Source organism: Apteryx mantelli, chromosome 5 (genome assembly GCF_036417845.1).
Source record: "Apteryx mantelli isolate bAptMan1 chromosome 5, bAptMan1.hap1, whole genome shotgun sequence".
NCBI lineage: Eukaryota > Metazoa > Chordata > Aves > Apterygiformes > Apterygidae > Apteryx > Apteryx mantelli.
In genome coordinates this window covers 4,351,984-4,374,253 of record NC_089982.1, presented here as the reverse complement: position 1 = coordinate 4,374,253, position 22,270 = coordinate 4,351,984, and the positions used below count along the sequence as shown (strand labels likewise).

The window sequence follows — 22,270 nt, the reverse complement described above, 5'->3', positions numbered from 1 at the left end:
TCGCAGGGCGCATGCGCGCCGCGCCGACGCAGGCAGGCGCGAGATGTCGGCGCAGGGGGACTGCGAGTTCCTGGTGAAGCGGGCCCGCGAGCTCGTGCCGGGGGACCTGTGGGCGGCCAAAGCCTGGCTCATCACAGCACGGAGCCTTTACCCCGCCGACTTCAACATCCAGGTGAGCAGCGCCAGCGCCGCAGCCACCCCGGCCCTGGATACAGGCGCAGCGCTGCCCCATAGGGCCTTGCGGCGCGAGCCGCCTGAGTGACGGACGGCTCGGCCAATGGGGCGCGGGAGGGGGCAGGGCCGACCGTTGCCGTGGTTACGGGCGGCTCGCCGCAGCGGCTGCTGAAGCTCCGGTTGTCGGTTAACGGCCGCGACTTGAGGCGCCGCCGCAGGGGCCGGGCGCAGCAGCCGCGTTTCCCCTGTGGTGAAGAATAAAGTGTTTGCAGATACGTGCCCGCCCCTTGTGTTTCACTGCACTAAAGGAAGCTCTACTCCCACGAATGTTCTATGAATGAAGTGAAGGTGGCGTTTTGTTAGTAAATGGGGGAGGGAGAGACCCTTCGTACTTCTTGTGCGAACGAAACATGATGCAACATTTGGGTTTGCCTTTGCAAAAAAATCAGCCGTTTGTAATAGAGTTGTTGTTTGTGGTTTCGTAGCAGCTTGGGGTTTTGCACTGTGTTCGACTGCAAACAAACCGCAGTCCCACAGTTCATTGAATTCTTACAGGTCTTTTTATTTATGTAAAAATAAGTCCAGCGTGTTAGTATTAGAGTACTTATATTAGCATGCAGAAGTTTATGTGTAATTTCATGTGCAGCTCAATAGTCCAAACTCCGCTGTTAATTTCTACAGCAGATGTTGCCATCTTTTTTATCTCCCTTTCTGTTAGTCAGACATGGGCCTAACATGGCAAATTTGGGTCAGGCTTTTAGAGCAGAAGAACTAATCTGCTTCATAAATGTGCTCAAGAAAGCTAATGTGTTATTCTCTGCATTGCAGTATGAGATGTACACCATTGAGAGGAATGCCGAACGGACGGCGTCCGCGGGTAGACTGCTCTATGACATGTAAGTAACTCGGCTGGACTGAAATCCTTGAATCACAGCAGAAACTCTAGAAATGTTCTGTTTGTTTTCATACCTGTGTCCTAAGTCATAAATCTGAGAGTTTACGAAAATATAATGCGAGAGTTCTTGGCAATCTACGTGAATAAGCTAAGCAAAAAAGTATTATTAAGACAGAAACAGAAACAGGCAAAATGTCATTTTCTCCATTTGTCCAGGCAAATTCTTTCAGAGGAATGTTTCAGCTTGGAAACTGATTTTGAGGTCACTGTGCATTTCTTGCCCCAAACTATATTGCAGGTTTGTGAATTTTCCAGATCAACCTGCAGTGTGGCGAGAGATCAGTGTTATTACATCAGCACTAAGGAATGACTCCCAGGACAAGCAGACACAGTTTTTAAGAGGTAAGGATTCTACTTGGTGAGTGGGTAAAGGAATCTAAAGATAAGTCCTCTGGTTACATATCTAGTGCAGCAAATAAACATCTTTTGAATTGCGTGTGGCTTCTTGGCTGCAGATCCTTTTGGTTGCTTTAGCCTTACAAACTTTATCCAATGCACTAGGCTTCTAAAACACAAGGAGACACAAGAAGCTGATTCCCTTTGTCTCCGATATGGATAGTCTAAGTCTGCCAAAACTAAAGGCACACTCTGGTAAGTTAGAAAAGAGACTGCATAGGGAGTAAGTGGAAGGGGGCTTATCCATTACGGTCCAAATGATTTCAGAGAACAGTGAATAATTTTAGAAGTGTGGTGAGCTTCTACATATAAAATGAAGGTCATGAAAATGGACAGCAATCAGAACAGCTTGCTGGCAACCGCAGGCAGTTTCGAAAGCAGGATTTACACCTGACAAACTATAATCTGCTGTTTGAAGATGTGCCTGAGGAGCTATAAGGATCAATGTATAACTTAATATACAAGCTACTCTAGTTGGAGAAACGTTTCTGCATTTTGATTGGGTGTATTTATTTTTCAGAGAGAATATGTACAACTTAGAGTGACAATATTTAGCTTTCTTTTGAATGTCTCATTGGAAATTTAAAGTGAAGAAGGTATCTTCCTATAAACAAAGTGTTAATTGTCAAAGGGGGGATATAAGTAAAAAAATATAAATGAGATTTTTTGAAGAAGCCACTGTAAGCATCTTAAGATGTTAAATATTTAAGTATTATGATTAAGTATTCCACTCAATCACACTTGCTTTTTAAATCAAGTTCTGTGCACCCAAATAAACAGATAAGTATTCATATGGGCTTCTCGGAAAATCACTTTTTTTTTCAAGGGTCTGATATTCACTGGAGAAAGACATAAGGAAATCTTTTTCACTGGCTGGCAAGGTGATGCTGACTAGTCTTTTATACATTTGTCTATCATCTTTACAATTCAAACATAGTAAGTTGAACAATTCTTTTTTTAAGGATTATTTGAGACCCTTCCTGGTCGAGTCCAGTGTGAAATGTTACTAAAGGCCACAGAGCAGTGTTTTAACACGCTAGAAAGGGCAGAAATGCTACTGCTCCTTCTGCGACGCTTTCCAGAAACTGTAGTACAACATGGGGTAAGAGAAAAGTAACCCATTTTAACTATTCACAACATTGTCATTCTGTTTCTTGAGATACTGCCGAAACATCATTTGCTTTGCCTAGTGAGGGGGGTGGGTTTATTTGTGTTTAATTCAGGACGATAGTTCAGATGGCTATACCTTGAGGCTACCAGCAGCAAAGAATTACGCATATAACAAATGCAAGCAAATAAAACAAGCTTTTGCTTTGTAAAGGCAAAGAAGATTGCATGTTTAAAAAAAAAAAAAGCAGAAGAGCACAAAACAATAGTGTAGAGGAATACTATAGCCTAAAAAATAATATTGCTTCAGCTTTTCTCAGTAAGCTTTCATTCTGGGGAGAGCACCTTGAGGTCATGACCAGACTGACAAGCAGTGTGTTTGGTCTGGCTTATCGAATTACTGCTAGAGCACTGTAAATGATGACCTACAATCTTTAAACTATTGTGGATAGGAAGTAAGACATGTTAGCTCTAGAACATGTTAGCTAAAATCAGTTCTTGTATTTGTATCAGGCAAGGAGTACAGAGTCTGTTACCACAGCTCAGCTGACAAGGAGTAGCTTTTCAAGCACTGGTAGTTCTCTCTCTTCCACTGATCTGTGCATACCTTTACTGATGTATAGTCACATATGGTTTTTCTGTTGGTCTTGGTTTTGCTCTTGGCATTGCTTTCACCAGTTACTAAGTAGGGTTAGTTTAACTAAATGGAGATTAACATATTAGGCAGTTGCTTTATAGTTATGCTACTGATGACTGAATCAGTAGCATAACTATAAATCAGAATCACTGAATGACTGCTCAGCATCATTGAATCACATATTTTAAAAAGTTTCTAAAATTCAATGTTTGATTTTACCTCTGCTTATACAGGTAGGCCTTGGAGAAACCTTATTAGAAGCTGAAAGTATTGAAGACCAAGAATCCCCAGTGAATTGTTTTAGAAAATTATTTGGTAAGAAAGATTAATGTGCTTATTTTACTATATAATTTTATAAACTTAGTATTCTGTTAAGACAGTGTTTGTTGAAGTTAGCCAGTTTTTGCTGTAGCTATGAAGCAAAATCTTTCATTTGATTTCCATCTTGCCAATTACACTATAAATTACAGTTTTTCTGTACCTCCATCTGCTAAATTGGTAATATTCTACATACCAACAATTACTTACTGCCGTGGTGGCAAAAATCAGACTTGTCCAACACTAACAAACTTTCTAATTAGTTTTTAAACCATTTAAACTGCAGTTATATTTCAGCAACAAAGTAGATCCTGAGTTTAGTAAACTGTTTTCAGGGTATGGTGATTAGGAAACCACTTTATTCAGAACACGTTCAGGCCACATTAGTCCAGGCTGGCCCTACGAAAGACTGTAATGCCAATTTATGCTATGTGAGGTACTTTGTGATCCTTTGTGGTATATAGTCAGCCAGAGATAGAGGCTCACATTGCTGATTGAAGAGTCTTGCTTAGAACAAATAGGATTAAAAACAAAACAACCAAACCTAAAGCTTTTTTTTAATGTGTATTTTAGTTTGTGATGTTCTTCCTCTAATAATCAACAACCCTGATGTTCGGCTTCCTGCCAGCTTGCTATATAAATATCTGAATAAAGCAGCAGAATTTTATATCAACTATGTTACTCGATCTACACAGACTGAAAGCCAGTATCAAGGTAAGAAGATTTTTAAAAGATTAGCCTTTCCTAAAATATGTTTCAATATTATTGAAGTGTGTAGTATAAATGAAGAACACTTTACTGTCTCCTGCAGAGCAGGATTAATAGTAGTATTTGATGTTTCTTATATCTTTGATATCAAAATAGCTCACAATCATTTAACTAATTAGTTCTCATAACATATGTACTGAAAATTAGGACTAAATGTCCAGATTTCTTTATTCCAGCCTTACCAACTCTTGTAAGAGGAGACAGGAATACCTGATGCTTTTTGTCAACCATTTCAGTAAAAGATGGTTCTCCTGAAGACTGAAGCGTGCCTTTTTACATATTTCTTTCTTGAAAATAATCTGTTGGTTTGATTTCTGTATAAAGAGAGAAACATGCTTGTTTTCCTAGGTTCACAAGATTCCACTGATATTATGTCTCCAAGCAAACGTAGCTCTCAGAAATACATAATAGATGGTCTCACAGAGAAATCATCCCAGATTACAGATCCTTGGGAGAGGCTATTTAAAATACTGTCTGTGGTGGGAATGAGGTGTGAATGGCAAATGGATAAAGGAAGAAGGTGAGCAAATGCATAGATATTGCTTCTCAAAGATGATTTTGGCTTAATTCTTCAATAAGGTGGACTGAAGAACATGATGACATTCTGTATAACTTCAGTCCGGCTTTTCTTTCCAAAACACAATGTAGAGCTACAGTGGATCCAGGGAGCCCTTTGAGATTATTTTCTCAAAACTAAATCTTTGTTGACAAAAGTAATGCTTAAGAACTACTGTACTGTAATGTAGGGGATTTAAACCCACAATCCTCTATTCAGCCTTTCCTAGGTGCTTCTGCAAAGAGGGGGAAAAAAACAAGGCAAATATATAGTGAAATTTTACTGATGTGCATTACCAGCCATCACTGACTTGCAGCTGAGGGATTTCCCAAGCCAAAACATCAGGTTTTTCATATCCATTATGCATCCTTTCCTTCAGTTTGAGTCCATGTAATGGACTTGTAATGGACTTATATTTTCTCTCTTCCTCAGAAGTTTTGGTGATATTTTGCATAGAATGAAAGACCTCTGCAGATACATCAGTAACTTTGATAGTGATGCGCATGCTAAATACAAGAATCAAGTAGTGTATTCCACAATGTTGGTCTTCTTTAAAAATGCATTCCAGTATGTCAGCAACATCCAGCCATCTCTCTTCCAAGGTTAGTTTCTAATACTTCAACTTTTGTAAAAACTTCTTTATGATTTCATTAAGATCTGAAAGCTCTTTTCTCATTAGTCTTGAAACTCATCTTTGGAGGTGATGTGAGGCCTCCGTAATATCCTCCCAACATGTTAGTCGATCAGCAGAAGTAGTGTATGAGAACAGCCAGAGTGGATCAGACCAAAGGTCATCTAACTCAACATCATGCCTTCAACCTCAATTAATGGTAGTTGCCTAGCAAAGAGTAACAGGGCAGATGTTGTATGAAATGTCACTGAGGTGCATTCCCACTCTTCTCCATCACCATTGTGTTTGTACCATTATTCTTCAGATTTTGGTCCCCTGCAGCTGACATTTTCCCTGCTTTTGTCAAAAGAGACTGTAGAGCTTCCACAAAATAAATGAAGTTGCATCAGGAAGACACAGCAAATGTTTTCCAGTTCAGTTTTTATTCAGTTATTTCCTGAAGTGTATAAACTTCAAAACTGGCTTTCCTTGTATAGCTTAAGCATTTTAAGGCTCACTTTAACAGTTACCTAAAATAATTTTTAGGTTGAGCATTTAAATTACAAGTCTTTTTTCTACCCACCTAAATCTTCATTCAGGGCCTACCAGATTGCTTGGTAAATGCTGCATTGCTTCTGCATAGATTGACTGGAATTTTAAGGGATGGCCCAGTAGTTGGGGAAGTGCTTTAACTTCTGATTTGTTTAGGACTTATTGGAATAAACAGCATCATAAAAAAGGATTTGACAGCCATTAGTAGTAAACGTTTCCTACTCTTTCACTCACTGCTAGGAAATCCCTTGCAACATTAACCATTGTCAATATAAGTATTTAGTACTTATTAACACAGCGATTACTGATTCATGATAAAATCACAACTTCAGTTGTGCTGTACTCATAAGTTTTGTTATGATTACGCAACTGATAATTCATTTCAAGCAATTAAATATTCAAAAAGCAAATTACAGTTTAAGTGACTTTACACAAAGTTAGACACATAAACAGTTCAACAGTATCTATGGATAGCTAAGCTAAGGAGGCAAAAAAACATGGCAATCTGTATTCAAAGAATGTTAGCCACTTTAACAGATACAGGAACTGATTGAGTTGAGATTTTTTGCTTTTGATCCAGAAGGAAGAAGTGTTATGGTGTGGCAATGAGGTGCTTTAGCTGTGTATAGTTTTAGCTATAGGTTCTGCTTGATTCTGAATTTAGAAAGAAAATGAGTAAAGCACCAGTAAAGTCTTCCTTTCTAAACTGTACAGTTGTTTAAAGCTCATGTTTTCAGACTGAGCCACTGAAAAACATGCAAGAGATCTGAAGTTAGCTGGCTTATCACATGTTGCTGCCTTTAAAACAAGTTGAAATCTCAAAGTCCATTAAAAGAGAAGTAAAGTGAAAGGTCTCAATATGGTTTTGCTGTGTAATTATTTATTATCCATATACATTTGTGTGTACATATATATATAGCTTTATATATACAAATATATGTTGTTTTAATCAGTTTTAGGGAGGGACGTAGTCCAGATCAGTGGTCAAGGACCACATTCCTCTTCATTCAGAGTTACTCTTCAGTTAGAGTGCATCCTCTGAAAGGAGGTAAGATATATTAGGTATAAGAGTTTAAGAGTAGAGGTGTCAGGGAGCTGTAAGAGAAGGGGAACCGGAAAACAAGAGTGACCCCAGCCCAGGCAGTGCCCTCACTAACCATGATGCATTCACACAGGATCCAAACACTGCAGGCAGAGCAAGGTGCTGGCAACAGGGTCTGTCAACAGTCTCAGCCATGGCAAAGTCAGGAACCAGGTTCAGGGTCCACCCAGTCAGCAGGAGGAAGAGGAGGAGACAGAGCCAGAACTGGAGGCAAGCTACAACATATGTCCAATGGGCCCATCCAAGAGGCAGGGCTGGAGACACACCTACAGCACACCTCAGAAGCAGAATGAGGGCCCCAGGCCTGAGCTTAAATGGAGCTGCTGGGCCTTTGGGCAGAGGGGGTGTGTGGAGGCCCCAGGTGAGGTTGGTCAGGGCCATCAAGGCCTGTTGGTGCCTTCAGCACCCTGACAATAGGTCTGACAGTCTTTACATGTGTTTGGGACTGGGAATGAAGAGGTGCCATAATGGAAGTTCACAAAACATTTAGTGCCACAAGGAAAGTTAGGCACTCTATTTTCAAGATATATTTTACTCATTTCTGCTTTATTATTAAAGCCAGTGGTATTCAGTGCTTTTCATGCCATTTCTGTCTTTAGGTTTCTTCTTCCTTCTCTCTGTAAAAATAAGGAGGAGAGCCTATGTATTTGGAGCAGGAAATACAGTGGGAGAAAAAAAATTATCTCCTCCTCAATCCAGTAGCTCTAAGCTCTGATCTATGAGTTTCTTGTCACATGCACAGACTTGCAAGGAACCTCTTGAGAGAAAACTTTTCAATGCATTTCTCTTACATAATTCATATCTGCCTTGTTGGAGACCTGAGAAATGAATGAGGCAATTCACACTTCTCTCATACCTTTCAGGCTGCCTGCAGGATTGGCAGGAGTCGCTATTTGATTTGATGCTTTAGGGGATTATTTTTAGTGCTATGTGCTAGAAATCAATTAAAAGCACTGTAAGCTTAGATTCTAGAGCACAGTTAGGCAGAAAAACACAACATCTTTTTGTATGGCTGTGTATAACTTTCATTAATGTAAGAAAGGGTCTGCAGTCCAAGTAAAGGGTGAGGTTTTGTTTTGTTTTGTTTTGTTTTGTTCAGGACAGGAGGTTTTTAAATAAGGGACACAGTATGCTTGCCTGCTACTCGGAAAAGCGCATTTCTGGAAAGCAAAGCACTTGCTTAACTGGCATTCATTTAAAGCAATATGAATAAAAGAAAAATGCAGCCCTTCCTACTCCAGTGTTGTAAGTAGGCAGCTCTTTAGATTTTAGTGATAGAGCTGTTCCAGTCTCCCAGTTGTGGCACTTTCATATCTGTTTTCTCGTGCATGCTATTTTCTACGTTATGACTTGGCTCTATTTTAAGTTCACATGGGTTGCAATGGAACACAGTGGAATTCGTGATGATACAGGAGAGGTGATTTACAGTGTGTTGTAGCCTTTTCCTAGCAGACATTTAAACGGGGGTATCTAGTCTGAGCATAGTCAATGGAGATAACACCATACTTGTTAGGCATGCCACGTTAGCTGTTCCTTGTAGCATGGACTTCTGTTGTAGTGACCTCCTTACACAACCCTTTTGAGTAGATGGGAAAAGCTTAATATAGGTTCTCTTATGTCAAGAGACAAAATGGATTGTTCTTATACTAAGATATCAAATTAATTTCTTTGCGGTTATGAATGAGGCCTTAGTCTTGTGTCCTTCTGCAAACACAGAACAAATGCCCATGAAAATACTTGTCTGTACTACTGTCTTGTCTGGCAGAGGTTTTTAAATGGGAAAACAGATTAATGGATTTCCCTTTTCCCTCATGTTTCTCTTTGTCTGGACTCTGCACATCTATGATACTTGATTGTGTGTGAAAGGAGAAAATGTTTTGGGAGGGAAGACTTTCTCAAAATTGACCACATACTAATTTTATTTGAAATTGAGGAGTGCTAATGAAACTTATGCACTGAGATCTGGAATAAGTTGTCCCATAGGATGTTCTGGGACACCAGCGGAAGCAGAAATGATGTCTTCTATGCTTTAAAATGAGGGTTCTGTAGAGGCCTGAGGAGTGATGATAGTTTCTGGCTGTCAATTAAAGGCTTCATTCTGTACAGCTGAAATCACTGGGAGCAAAGCTGACACTGAATGATCCTACCAGAGAAATCTCGTGATAAAATAAACTGACTTCTTTGAGGCATCAGTGCCTGTCAGTACATTGCTTTGATTTCTTATAAGAATGTGCTGGGAATATTGCTGTGCTTTGCTATGATTATGGCTGTTAACTTCAGAGCCATTTGTTCTGCTTACGTGTTGAATAATTGTATTTATTTGAAAAGAAATAATGTTTGATGAGAGAAAACATGCTGCCTGAACATATCTTCTGACTACTTCATAAGAAAAGGGCTCAAAAATATTCTGAAAGTGTCAAGGAAACTCTTGTGATGTCTGATAAATGCATTCTGACCTTTACCATAAAGGCTGCTTTAAGAAAAGCATTGCTTCACCAACATAGCTTAAACTTATGCAGCGTAATTGAATTTAATTTCAAATTGTATTCTCTAGCATTTTAATCTTATTCTTGAAGGAACCAAAACCAGCTTGAAGTAGGCATGAGATCTTTCCAATCAGTTTAGAGCAATCTTGCATTTATTTCTCTTCAAATCCAGGTCCAAATGCTCCAAACCAAGCCCCACTGATTCTTCTTGAGGATGTGACCAACATCTATGGTGATACGGACATTGATCGTAACAAACACATACACAAAAAGAGGAAACTTGCAGAAGGAAGAGAGAAAACAATGGTAACTTCTCCAGACTATTTCCTTCTTAACAAGAATGGCGTTGGTACTGGAATTTAGAGAACAGTGGTTTTGGTGCAGGTGGAATAGACATATTTTTAGAGCTACCCTGGAATTGCTGGTTATGACCACTGTATTATTGAATGACCCTCTTTTGTGATACTGCTTATCATACTATACCACTGAATTCCTTAACAGCAAAACAGATTGTTCTAATATTAAAACAAGCTAAGTGAAATATGGAAAAGTCCGTTAAGGCACTTGCACTAGGATCTTTGAGTCTCTAGTACACAACTGTTTTCATGTGTTAAGTGGAACTTTTGTGACTTTAGAAGTATAAGTCCTTTGAAATAAGTATAAATTAAGAAGTGAACCTTTTTGTTTTATTCTGACTCTTAAGCAGAGCTCAGATGATGAGGATCCTTCTGGGAAGGGGCGAAGTCGCCATATTACAGTAAATAAGGCTGATCTTGCAAACTCTATTGAAGTATTAGAGAGCTTTAAACTGGCAAGAGAGAGCTGGGAGCTGCTGTATTCCCTGGAATCACTTGACAAAGGTAAGGATAACTGCAGGAAGACTTGCATTTACACTTCATTGTTGTAGTCAAGGATCATTTTAGTATTGTTAAAATCAAATTCTGGTCATTGGGAATCCTTAAAATTCCTTGAGTCCTGAGTATTATTGATCTAGGTTCCAAAAGGAAGCGTTACATTGTTATATTTCTGATTTTTTTTTGCGTCTGGATTTTGTTCCACTCTTCATGCATCTTTGCTTGTTCACCCACACTTTTCTTGGAAGCAGCTTTTTCTGAAGGAGCAGTTGGTTAGCAGTGGCACTGATAATAGTAGGTGGGTACTATAGTTCATGCTTAAGAGGATATTTACTGTTTCTCTCCCTTTCTGATAATATCAGGAATGATAACTTGAAACTAAGTTTTTCTTTTAAAAAGTAGTACAAAACAGTACCACTTAGCTGCTTTTAGGTTTGTTGGATGCTGTGAAGAGAAGTGTAATAAAAATGTGATTGTATAGGAAGAGAGTATCCTATATTTTAAAGATTTCACAGTTTTACTGTTTTGTGTTTCATTTTTCAGTTCAGCTGTATTTTTATAGATACCTTTTTCTTAACTGAAAGCTGTGAAATGTTTCATTTTCTCTTCTCCCCTTTCTTTTCCACTCTCTGACAACTTATACAGAGTTCACCAGAATTTGTTTGTCATGGAAGACAGACACTTGGCTTTGGTTAAGAATCTTTCTTACAGACATGATCATCTACCAGGTAAAAATAAAGGAAAAAAACAGTAAAAATGGTGCCCTTGCATTGCTCTTCCTTCCACTGAATAGCTGTCATGATTAGCCAGTTTGACTGCTCTAGGTATTTACTGATTTTATCCTTTAAAGTGTGACCCTTTTTGGGATGGAGTCATACCGTTCTTATCACAAGCTAGATACTCTGCTTGTAATACTCCTCTTCTAATAGCTCTTTGCTGAGTCCAACTAGTTTTGGCATATAGAAAAAAAACACTGCCTTGGCATTTTAAACAGTAGATATAGTCAGTCATAGGGAACAGAAGCACAGTTTATTCATCTGTCAATGCATCTACTGGAACACAGTCAGAGAGAAGAATTTTCAAGCAGCAGAAGGTTTTAAAATGTCTCAGTTAAACTAAAAATTTATCATTCTCATCAGAAGTTAGGCTGACTGTACTCATTCCACATACTATCCACAGAACAAAGGTTGTTCTTTTCTATGTTTCCTTTGGGGGTCTTTCTTTTTTCTCTGCCTAAACCTTTACCTTAACAAGAGCTATTTCAAACTTTACTAGACTAAAATAAAGTAATGATTAACTCTGAAGACCATGACTATTTGTTTCAGTTATAAACAGGATTTTATAAACAGGCTTTTTAAAGCAGAATTCTGTTCATGTCTTTTGTCTTCTCCATACCTTGCAAGGTATTGATCTGTGCTCCTGTACACACCACATCACTGCAGTGTTTTCTGTTAGGTTTTTATTTGCACACCCTCTATTTTGAAAGCTTTCTATAAGGGAATTTTTGTTTTTATCTTTTGACCCATTTTATACAGAAGACACTAACACAATCTTTTTATGTCTTTTTAAAGGGACAATACAAAAAAGCAATTAGCAGTCTACATCACTTGGCAGCTCTTCAGGGCTCTCATTCGCCACAGCAAATTACAGGACAAGGCTCACTAGAAAATCAGAGAGCTCTAATCCAGTTAGCAACTTGCCACTTTGCCCTTGGAGAATATAGGGTACGTACAGCATTCCACACACTGGTCCTTCATTGACTGGCCCTGTGGTTCCTGTTTGTGCCTTCTTTTGAATTTTCCTATTAGCCTGCTTCCCGTGGGATATCAGGCGGATCCAAGCCAGGCTCTACAGAAAACTCCCTGCTTTGCAGGGAGAAGAACTTACACATCCTGCCACATCTAGCTAACTTCCCATTAGCATCTCTTGTATACTGTCTACTTGGTAGCTATGATTTGGGGGCATTAGTTATGATTTTCCATAGCCACAGGTCTTTAAATTGTCTGTAAGTGTAACCTTGATTTGAATTGCTTAACCTTATTGTTACAGTTTTAAAAATGAGGGGAAAATCCTTGTGTGTAGGTCTCATGTGGGAGAGGCAAAAAAGGGGTTATAGAAAACAAATTTCTGTCATCATCTTCAAAAAAATGTACTTGCCAGCTCATGGTATATGAGACTCCAGAACTCTGGCCTGACCTCTGAACTTGCTTTATCTTTGCAATAAATACTTTGTTTTTACTGTTACAGAAATGCATGGTGGTCTGAAGTCAGTCAAGTGTCAGAGCTAATAATAAAGGCTGGGTCTCATGGGATCTAATGTCACGCTCATAATACTGGACCAGTCTTCTTTTCTTCCTCTCCAGCTTGCTACTTTTTCATTAGAAATCTGATTATATATCCCCTCAGACCTCTTACAGTCTCTGGGAACTAGCATTAAAATTTATAGCAATTCCGTCATGCCATCGCATTGCCATTTTCCTTTTCTATTTTTAACATGGGCTGAACAAGCTTTTAAAAGCTTTTATAAGAACTAATTCAAAAACGTAATCCTTCAAAATAAAATAGTTTTCGACTGCAGTTATATTGATCTTACATCATTCAAATGAAGAATGCAAATACATATTTTTTCACAATTAAAATGGCTTGTATAGGCTCCCAGAGATAGTTTAATGAAATTCATATCACAACTATTTCTTTTTGCCCAGCCAAACTATGCTAAACATTAGTAAGTCCACTTAAGTTCCAGCAGGGGATTTTGTGACTGTATTTTTGTTTTGCAGTCTCTGAAAGTTTTAATCATCATTAATATATTTGAATTTTAAGAACTTAAACATAGACATTATTGTCTCTGTGTTTTCTTCTTTCGTAGCAAACATGTGAAAAAGTGCTTGACCTCATGTGCTGTATTTTACTTCCAATACAAGAAGGAGGTAAAGTACAAGAGGAGCAACCTAAAGTCAAATCTAAATTCAGGAAAGGTATGGAGTTGCTACTATCCTAAATCCAGTGTCAGCTCAGTTTTGGTTCATGCGTTTCTGTTGAGTGTATAATTCCTCTCTTTTTGTGTTGTGAAAAGGGAGGGTGTTCTTTACCCTCTTTTGTATTTTGTGAAATGTTTTCCTACTGGTACCCATTAAAGTGTATTGGTGACAAAGTCCTACCACAGAAAAAGAGAAGAGAAGAAAAACTTTTAAAATCTTTAGCTTCACATTTTGAATCATTTGCAACTTACCTTCAAAGTTTTCCTCTGTACCTGATATTAGGCAGTTGCAGATTTGTATTTCTCCATTCTAATTTCTTGAAAACTTAGAGAATTATGAGACTCCTAAAGAAGTGTATCTTTCAACTTTTCTGTTGCAGGGTCTGATTTGAAGCTTTGGCCGTGTACCAGTAGAGCTATCATGCCATATTGCCTTCATCTGTTATTAGCTTGTTTCAAGGTAAGCTATGGTCAAGGCTCCAAATTCTCTCATGTGTCTAAGGCCTAAATTATGTAGCTGGGGTCCTGAAACTGCATGGCCTTATCCCAGTGGTGTGAAGTGCTGTGCTTCAAGTGGTCCACACCTTAATGGGTTGGCGGGAGGATTAGTGAAGAAGAGTTTGCTCTCTCTTTTTACCATATTACGATATTCCCTTCTATTATATTAGTTTTGGGCAGAGGAGATAGGATTCATCTCCAAATATTTTTATCTATATCCAGACTTCCCATATAGTCAGTGGAGAGAATTTGGTATTTTGGATGGAAATTTCCAACCTATTTTAAGTGTTAGGGCAAAAGGAAATACACTCTTAAAGAGCTTGTTTTATATTTGCACAGATGTAGGTGAGATTAATCCCATATATTGGTAAAAGCAGTGTGTCTGTCCTAATTTTCTCAATGTCAATCTTTTCCCTGAAGCTCAGAGCTTTCACAGACAGCAGAGATGATATGGCATTGGGCCACGTGGTTGTTTTGCTTCAGCATGAATGGCCAAGGGGTGAAAACTTGTTCCTGAAAGCCATCAACAAAATCTGCCAGCAAGGAAACTTCCAGTATGAGAATTTTTTCAACTATGTTACAAGTATCCTTTCTCCAAATAAGACTGTCTTTCACATCCAAAAGTATGTGCTGGGGTGTTGAAAAAGCTGTTAGATAGTTTCAGCAGCAGTTCTTCTCTATGAATTAAATTTTGCTTTTATTTACATACCAGGCAAGACTCTCCTATTTGGTGGCAGTGTACAATGGACTATAAATATGCCCACTGTCTCCTGTTCTGGCACTTGAGAGCACCCTTAAATACATTGCTGTTGCACTTCCATTCAGGGAAATGGCAGTTGCTTATGCTGTTAATGGAAGAGATGGCAGTCTTTTCCGTTTAAGTGGCTCATTATACTACAAGACTGTTGTTTTGCTACACCATCCTTAACCATGGATAACAAAATAGTAAAGAAATGGCACCTGTGCTTCAAGGAGATGAATGATTTTGTTTTTCATTTATCAAATATTTGGCGTGGGTAAGATTTTCAGAATGAGTTGTATCAAAGTCCAAGCCATGCATGTCTAATTTATGTAGTCAGATGTATCACCTGTGCCTTGATCAGCGTGCACACATGTGGTCAGCTTAGTGTTTCACCTGATCAGACATCTAACCGTGGTCATTAGAAAGCAAGGCATCCAACTTCTATCTGAGACAACTAAATTAAAGGTCTGTTTGGAGGCAGCAATGAGAGAGGTGTAAAAAGAAGCCATTTGAGGAACAGGAATTGAAAAAGAACAAAAGGCACTTCCTTCAGTCCCAGCCTCACTGTGCCCTTACTTTGATAGTATGCACTGCCAAAAAAGACAGTAAAAACAACCAGGGAAATTAGTTTGGAGAGATATGGTCTTAATGACTTGAGCTTTCTTTACCCCTGTTTGATTTTCACATGTGGAAAGAAACTGACTGATGTTTATATCGTACAGATTGAAAAGCCATATCTCTTGAAATTGAGGAGAGTTAAGAATACATGCTGTGATCTTCTTTACCACTTTAAGAAAGAGATATTTCAATAGCTGTAACTTTGACTGTTCTTTCAGCAATGTGGCTTCAGATATGAAGGATAAGGAGGAAAGTTTATCAAATTTCCTCTATTGAAATCTTTAACATTTTCTTCAGATATTGATATGCTGGAGGAATTTGCTTATTTAAGAACACAGGAAGGAGGGAAAATTCATCTGGAATTGCTGCCAAATCAAGCAATGTTGATCAAGTAAGGATAAGAAAGCTTTTAATGTTTTCTTTAAAAAAAAAAAGGAAGTATGTTCTGGTTGTCTTTGTATTCATGTAATCCTCTTGATAATATGCTTGTCATGTCTTTAAGGAGTTTAAATTTAATGGAGTTCATTTAAGGAGTTTGAACAAGGCTGTGAGTTTCTTTTTCTGAATCTCCCACTGAATTCTGGACTCTTTTAGGGGGTTCTTCAACTTTAAACTCCTCTAATTTTACAGAGCTTTGCTTTTAAATGTTGTATTTGTTTTACAGTGATTCACATTACAATGATTACAGTATTGCTCTTTCAACCAGAAACTTGCACTCTGTAGGAATTCTTTAAATAATTAGGCTTGAGTGCAAGGTGTTTTTTAATAGTTTTTCTGAATAGTAATACTGAACAGAAAGTGCTGTTTGTTGTAAACAAAGTTATGAAAGAGCACTGAATGATGAAAAACTTACATATAAAGCACAAATTAAATTACACCCCAAGTAAACTCTAATCACCTTGCTGCCTGGAACCAGCAGGTCATCTCTTGCAATGTACTGAACAAGCTTATTCTGCTGAGTTTATTACAAGATGCTGGAGGAAATTAATAATTTGGATTAAATTCCTACGTGTTCTTAGTGTTGAGTCAAGACTGAACAAGTAACTGCTGAAGGGTTTTGGAGGCAGAATGTTTTGGAATATCATGGTTGTTTATTAGAACCTGTGGTATTTTCTTGTATAAGATGGGGCCTGCAAAAGTTTGTCAAACTTCCAGGTTGGGTCAGTGTATTCTGGCCACTTGCTTTCTCACTAGAAATGGGCTAAAGTTTTCCAAAATGGGAGCCTAAGAATAGATAACTGGATCCTAATTTGAACTCCTAAGTAGATTTCCCAAAGTTAAATAAACTTTGTCAGCATGAGAAGTATGTAATGATGTGAAGACCAATGCCATTCTTTTGCGAGTCTCCCCCCTGCTTTACAGAACGTAAGAGAAGGCATTGACCTGTTACAAAACTTAGCACTGAAGACCATGGCTGGTAATGTTTTAGCTGCTGTCTCAGGTTAGCTGTAATGGTTTAGTGCTATTTCAGTATGTCACAGCTTTTATTTTGATTTCTGTGGTAGCTGTTACTTAGTGTTTTGACTCCAGCAGTCAGGAAATAGGTGGTGAGCAATGTTGCCAGCAAGAGAGAAATCGCTCTTTGACCTCCTTTCAGTCAGTGTTAGGTCTCCTGAATGATGGAAGTGTTTGGGGAGGAGAGGTCCATTTTTTTGTGCTTATTAAGCCAAAATGGCCAAATGTCCTGTCCAACCCGGAGGGCTGTGTACAGTGCCATTATGTGATAGAAACCACTTCATCAGAGAGCTGAGAGCTGATGGGAGGGGAGTTCAGGGTGTAGTTTGCTAATAGGAGATGACATCTACTTCCCTCGTACCCCAGGTATTTATTTAGCTGGGCTGGGCATGAGGCTTAGAGATGATGTGACCCAAGGGTGTTAACCTCAACAGTACTGGTTAGCTCACTGCCTCCCCCAGCTGGGATTTTGGAATAAGTGTGCCAGCCCAGTCCTGTTTCCTGGAACATGACACAGCTGCCTTTAAATGGTTTGTAGTCTGTGTGTGGTTCAAAAACTGTGGGCTGGCCTGCATCTTTCAAAACTATGACCAGTTCTGGTTATTTGTGCTGCTGCACCATCTCCCTAGTAATTAGCAGAGGCAGCTCAGATATTGTTCAGTCATGCTCAGGAAGACTCGTGGGATTTTGCCACAGCAGCCCAAAAACAGAGCAATGGTTCCTTTGCCTGATCTTTCCTTAGCATAAATGTACGTAGTGGACCTGCTTCTTAATTGATAGGAAACATGTTGCAGGTATTGTATGTTTGTGTAAGGACACCTTTTGGTTTCACGACTTACCTGTAAATTCCACATTCTCCTACCAGTGTTTTTGCTCAGTACCTTACACTTTAAAGGAAACTATATTTGACTATATATATAGTATATATATCTACTATATATATATTTTTATATATATACACACACACTATATGCCTTCTCCTGAACCTGGGAAAACAAACGACAGTGTGTATTTCAAAAGCTGAAGTAAGACCTTGATGGCCTGCAGACTAATACTGAGGTCCTGTAAAATGTATATACAACTTATGAGGTTTCCCTTTCCTCGAATCCATTATGGGACTTTGAAGGTCTGTGGGGTTTTTTTTACTGGTGATACAGCCAGCTTATTCTGTTTGTGCTGTCAACAAGACTGTCTTCAGTGAACTCTGAATTCAGCTATTAAGTGCTTTTGAACTGCATTCTAGACAAGCCATCCTTCATAGTTTTACTGATTACACTTGGCAGTAGTGGCAGTATTACTTTGTGAGTTAAGGAGGAAGAGAACAGTGTGCAAGAAATGACTGGTTAATGTTATGCTCTTGTTTTTGATAATCTTAGTCTAATAGCAATGCTATGCAAGACTGTTAATTGCTCACCAAACGCTGGGTAAATTTGATGTGAAAACTGATGACTTTTCTCTCTGTCCACGCTTCCATCTCATCCCTGTGGACAGATGACAAAAATTTCAGTTGGTTTGAGCTGCAAAAAAATCATCTTAAAAACGTAATTTCTATTCTGATTGCACATTTGGATATGTTTAGCTCTGACCATAGATCTTGCGAACAGTCATGAAAAATAGTTGTGCAGAATCCCTTTTGTAAACCTGCAACACCCTAGGACCAATGCCATCTTGTTGTTACTTTGCATTTTCTGTCCCCTATGTCCACTTTGGAAATATTGGGCTCATTTATGCCAAGAACTCTTGAGAAATTATCTCATTTAATTGAATACTTCTTGTGAATATTTTATTTCAGGCTATTGTATCTAGTTGTGTTTCTGTACTGCTGTACTGTCCTTCTTTAATGTGATTGATTTTTTTAGCATAGATTTCCATCCGTATTCATTAATAAATTAAAGATACTAACCAAAATGCCCATGTGTTAGACCTGAAGATAGGCCCCTAACTCTGCATCTTAGGTATGTGAGTCTTGCTTCTCAGCTGCTTGTTAGCATTTGTGCGAGTGAATGATGCACACAAAACTCTCAGAAGTCAATTGGTGGCCTAGTAAGATTTAGGTGATATTTTGAGAGACTTAGGTTAGGAAACTAGACCTATTCTCTATGTAACAAATGTCTCAGTTGCAGGGAGCACTGGATTTGCTTTAGGCTGGGAGTTTGAGATTTATATTGGGTGCTATAGATAAAACACAGAGATGGGGACTTAACTTCACAGAGAGAGGACAAATTGCCTTTCAACTGAGACGGCTTTTGGTGCATGCAGCCTCAGTCATAAACGCTACCTTGAATATTCCTCTTGCCAGAGAGAAGTTGCTCTGAGTGGAGTATTTGTGCTCTGACATTGTGCCATCCTCGAGCAGCCTTGTTTGCATGTGGTTTCAATTTGGGAAGATGAAAAAGGCCATCTGTGTGCTAATGAAAACCTGTGACAAATACTGTCACCTACTCAACTTGGCTGATACCTGCTGTGCATGCATTTGGCTTGGGCTCAGCAGCAAATCCCTTAACTCCCAGCTTTAGGCTCTCCTGGTATGCTGACACGCTCTTGCCAGCCCCGCAGAGGAAGCTGGGCTGTCTGCAGCGCTCTTCTGATTAAATCTCTTTTGATTGACATGCTTCCTGGGAAGAGCCATGACAGTTCATTGTAGTACAGCTGTGAATTGTTTTTGCACCCGCCACTGTCCTTTCTCCCGGTGTATCTGTCTAAAAAAATACGTATATATATTTAGACCACAATTGCAGAACACCCTTGCAGTGAAATCCGTGGATATTTGCAGGTTTGATGCTGTTCGGGTGCTGTGCCCCTTCAGCTGCTCAGTGGTCATATTGCTGCATGGTCTCCTCCTAGTTCTCTTTTGTCCCTTTTTCTGGAGAGTTGTTTTGCACCAGAGGGGGAGTTGGTGTGTGGGTGTTTGAATGCTGCTATTTGCTGTTTTTTAAAGGACTTCTAGCCCTCCCATGGGGTTACTGCAGCAGGAATTCATACCTGTGCTACAGCCCAGCATACAGACTGCTGACAGGTACCAAGTGGAAAAAACCCACTCATAGTGTGCTGTGTTTTGTCAACATGTTTTACTGCCCATGATTTTCAGCTCTTTGTTATTCAGTATTTATCCTTTTTTTTTTTTCCTTCCATTTGTGCCTACATTGCCTGGCAAACCATGTTGTACTATTATAACATTTCTTTTTCTTTTTCCCATAAGTTGCCAGTATCCGTGTTCTTTCAATTTAATAATCATCATTGTTGAATTTAAACAAAAATGTAGAAATCGCAAACAAATGATACTGATGTCCAATCACATATTAGCAAAAGGTTTCAGATACAAGTGAGTAACCCTTTCCTTTCTAGATAATGAATTTCTGCATCCATTTGTAGCTATTTTTCTTCATATAAGTTGTTCTGAATTCCATTTTCTGTTGTCTAACTGTTATATAACAGGCAACTTCGAAAGTGCTGCTGGCTTGCTCAGTAGCTGCAGGGTGCCTACCGTCCATTGGGTTATAACTGACCATAGTGCCCACCTGCCAGCTACGTTTGAGGCAGTAAGATGGAAAACAGGGCTTACCCATAAACTCCAACTAGGCAGTGCTGCTTTCAGAGCTGTTTTGCTTCACCCAGCCTAGCCCATCAATGAATTGCCCTGTACCATCTCCACACAAGCCCTTTCGCTCATAATGATTACAGTCTTTTCACTGTCCTCTTCGCATTTTCCACGTTACAGATGTCTCTACTGTTTTGGGTGAGAGAGTGGGTACAGACTTCTCCTTTGAGAGGTCACCGCTTAAATGCTGGACTAGCTGATTTAAGTGAAGGTGGGGGGTATTGTGGGTGGGGGCAATACCTGCCCTTTGCCCCTTTTTGGTTCCTGCATCTCTGGATTGGCAAAGATTCCTCTACTCTTTATTTTTATTTGCTTCCTTTCTCTGTGCTTGCTGGATTCAGTCCAGCTCTTCCCTTGTTAGCCTTGACTCAGGACTTGTCTTGACCTTAGCATTTTTACTTTTCTCTCACATTTCTTTTATGCTATTCCTTTCGTGGTGCTAGGCCATTCATTTCAGAGCATGTCTTTTGCCTCCCTTACCTAAATAGGGCTTGCAGGCAGATGATACAAAGTCTTGGTCTTACTATATCTGATTCTGGACCAGTGTGAGTAAAGCTTCACGTTTTGGCATTGCCGAACATCATTCTAAGGGCAAGACTTCAGGTCTGGAGTGCTGCAGACCATTGTGGATGTTTGGGGACAAAGAACTGTTAAAAAGAATGGCCTTGACTGGGGCAATATCCCCGGTGCTTCCCCAGCCAGCATGCTTTGAGCTTGATCAGTAGCAGGACCTTTGTTCTATATGAAACCAAGTCCTGAACTTTTGTTTACGATAGATTTAATCCCTGCCCAGTGTCTAGCAGCTCCATAAACAGCTGGTTTCTGCTGATCCCCACTCACAGCCTGGCCTGCGTTTGTGCACAGTGTTGGCCCATGTGGTGTTCTCCATACCTTTAATTAACCCAAGAGTGATCTGTGCCCATGGGATCATATAGCTCCTTGCTGCACTTTCCTACTGGTACAAGATGGTCTCTGCTCTTTGTGGTGGCAGCCACATCTGCCCCTGCTCCTGAGAAAGCAGGTTCATCTTTTTGCTTTTCTCTCAACCCCAACCATTTATAGAAACAATTAACAAGGAGGAAGTGGAGGAGGTAGTGGAAAAAAATTTCCTTCCCTAGTCAGAAAGAACTCTGTACGTGCTGGGTTAAGAGAGCAGATATTCCTGTTAGCTACAGCAGCAACACTTTTTTTTCCTCCAACAGCTGCTGTAATCAAAGTATTGAGAGCATAGGTGCTTATGGAATTTTTAACTGTTGTAAGCTATTAAACACTATTTTTAAAAAATAGCGTAGCATGCGCTTTGGCTCTCCTTATATAAACTCAGGTATGGACAGTAGATACATGGTAAATGACATGTAGTACCTCTTAAAATGCTATAAGGCACAAAGTAACCCTTATTTAATCTTGTCTCTCTCTCTCTCTTTTTCCTTCATGACTTAAGGCATCACACAGTTACCCGGGGTATAACCAAGGGAGTGAAAGAAGATTTCCGCCTGGCCATGGAGCGCCAGGTTGCACGCTGTGGGGAAAATCTCATGGTGGTCTTGCACAGGTTCTGCATTAATGAGAAAATACTGCTACTTCAGACTCTTGCTTGAATGGACTGGACCATGATGCAATGTCTCTTACGGAGAGAGGGGAAGGCTCTTGAATTAACAGCAGCACCACTGTGGAAAATCACTTGTCCGTATGGTCACAAGGTCCCTATTAGTTGCAGGTTCTGCAGTACACAAACACTGCTCAGTGTTTGTTCACTGCTAAATTTTCTTACATGGGTAGATCAAACTTTATAAATAAAACTTTGTTTAAGAAGTCTTCTGTAATGTCCTGTTTCTTTTTTCCTGTGGCATTATACTAAGGTAGC

General features: G+C 39.4%; 1 protein-coding gene across 8 annotated transcripts; it reads left to right on the top strand.

The window, feature by feature from the left end:
* The first annotated feature begins 30 nt into the window (after nt 1–30).
* On the top strand, nt 31–22,220 carry INTS10 (integrator complex subunit 10). 8 transcript variants are annotated; one of them, XM_067297345.1, is made up of 18 exons: nt 31–172; nt 1,003–1,070; nt 1,368–1,471; nt 2,488–2,627; nt 3,503–3,584; nt 4,161–4,301; nt 4,704–4,875; nt 5,344–5,513; nt 9,834–9,967; nt 10,368–10,521; nt 11,161–11,243; nt 12,087–12,239; nt 13,385–13,493; nt 13,876–13,955; nt 14,414–14,576; nt 15,651–15,744; nt 20,008–20,130; nt 21,848–22,220. In XM_067297345.1, the coding sequence occupies exons 1-18, from the start codon at nt 44–46 to the stop codon at nt 22,002–22,004; spliced, it is 2,256 nt and encodes a 751-aa protein (XP_067153446.1). In that variant the 5' UTR covers nt 31–43; the 3' UTR covers nt 22,005–22,220. The 8 variants fall into 8 exon arrangements, with proteins under 8 accessions (XP_067153446.1, XP_067153449.1, XP_067153445.1 ...); XM_067297348.1 differs by lacking the exon at nt 20,008–20,130 and adding an exon at nt 19,747–19,824; XM_067297344.1 differs by having other exon boundaries at nt 10,365–10,521.
* Nucleotides 22,221–22,270: the final 50 nt, after the last annotated feature.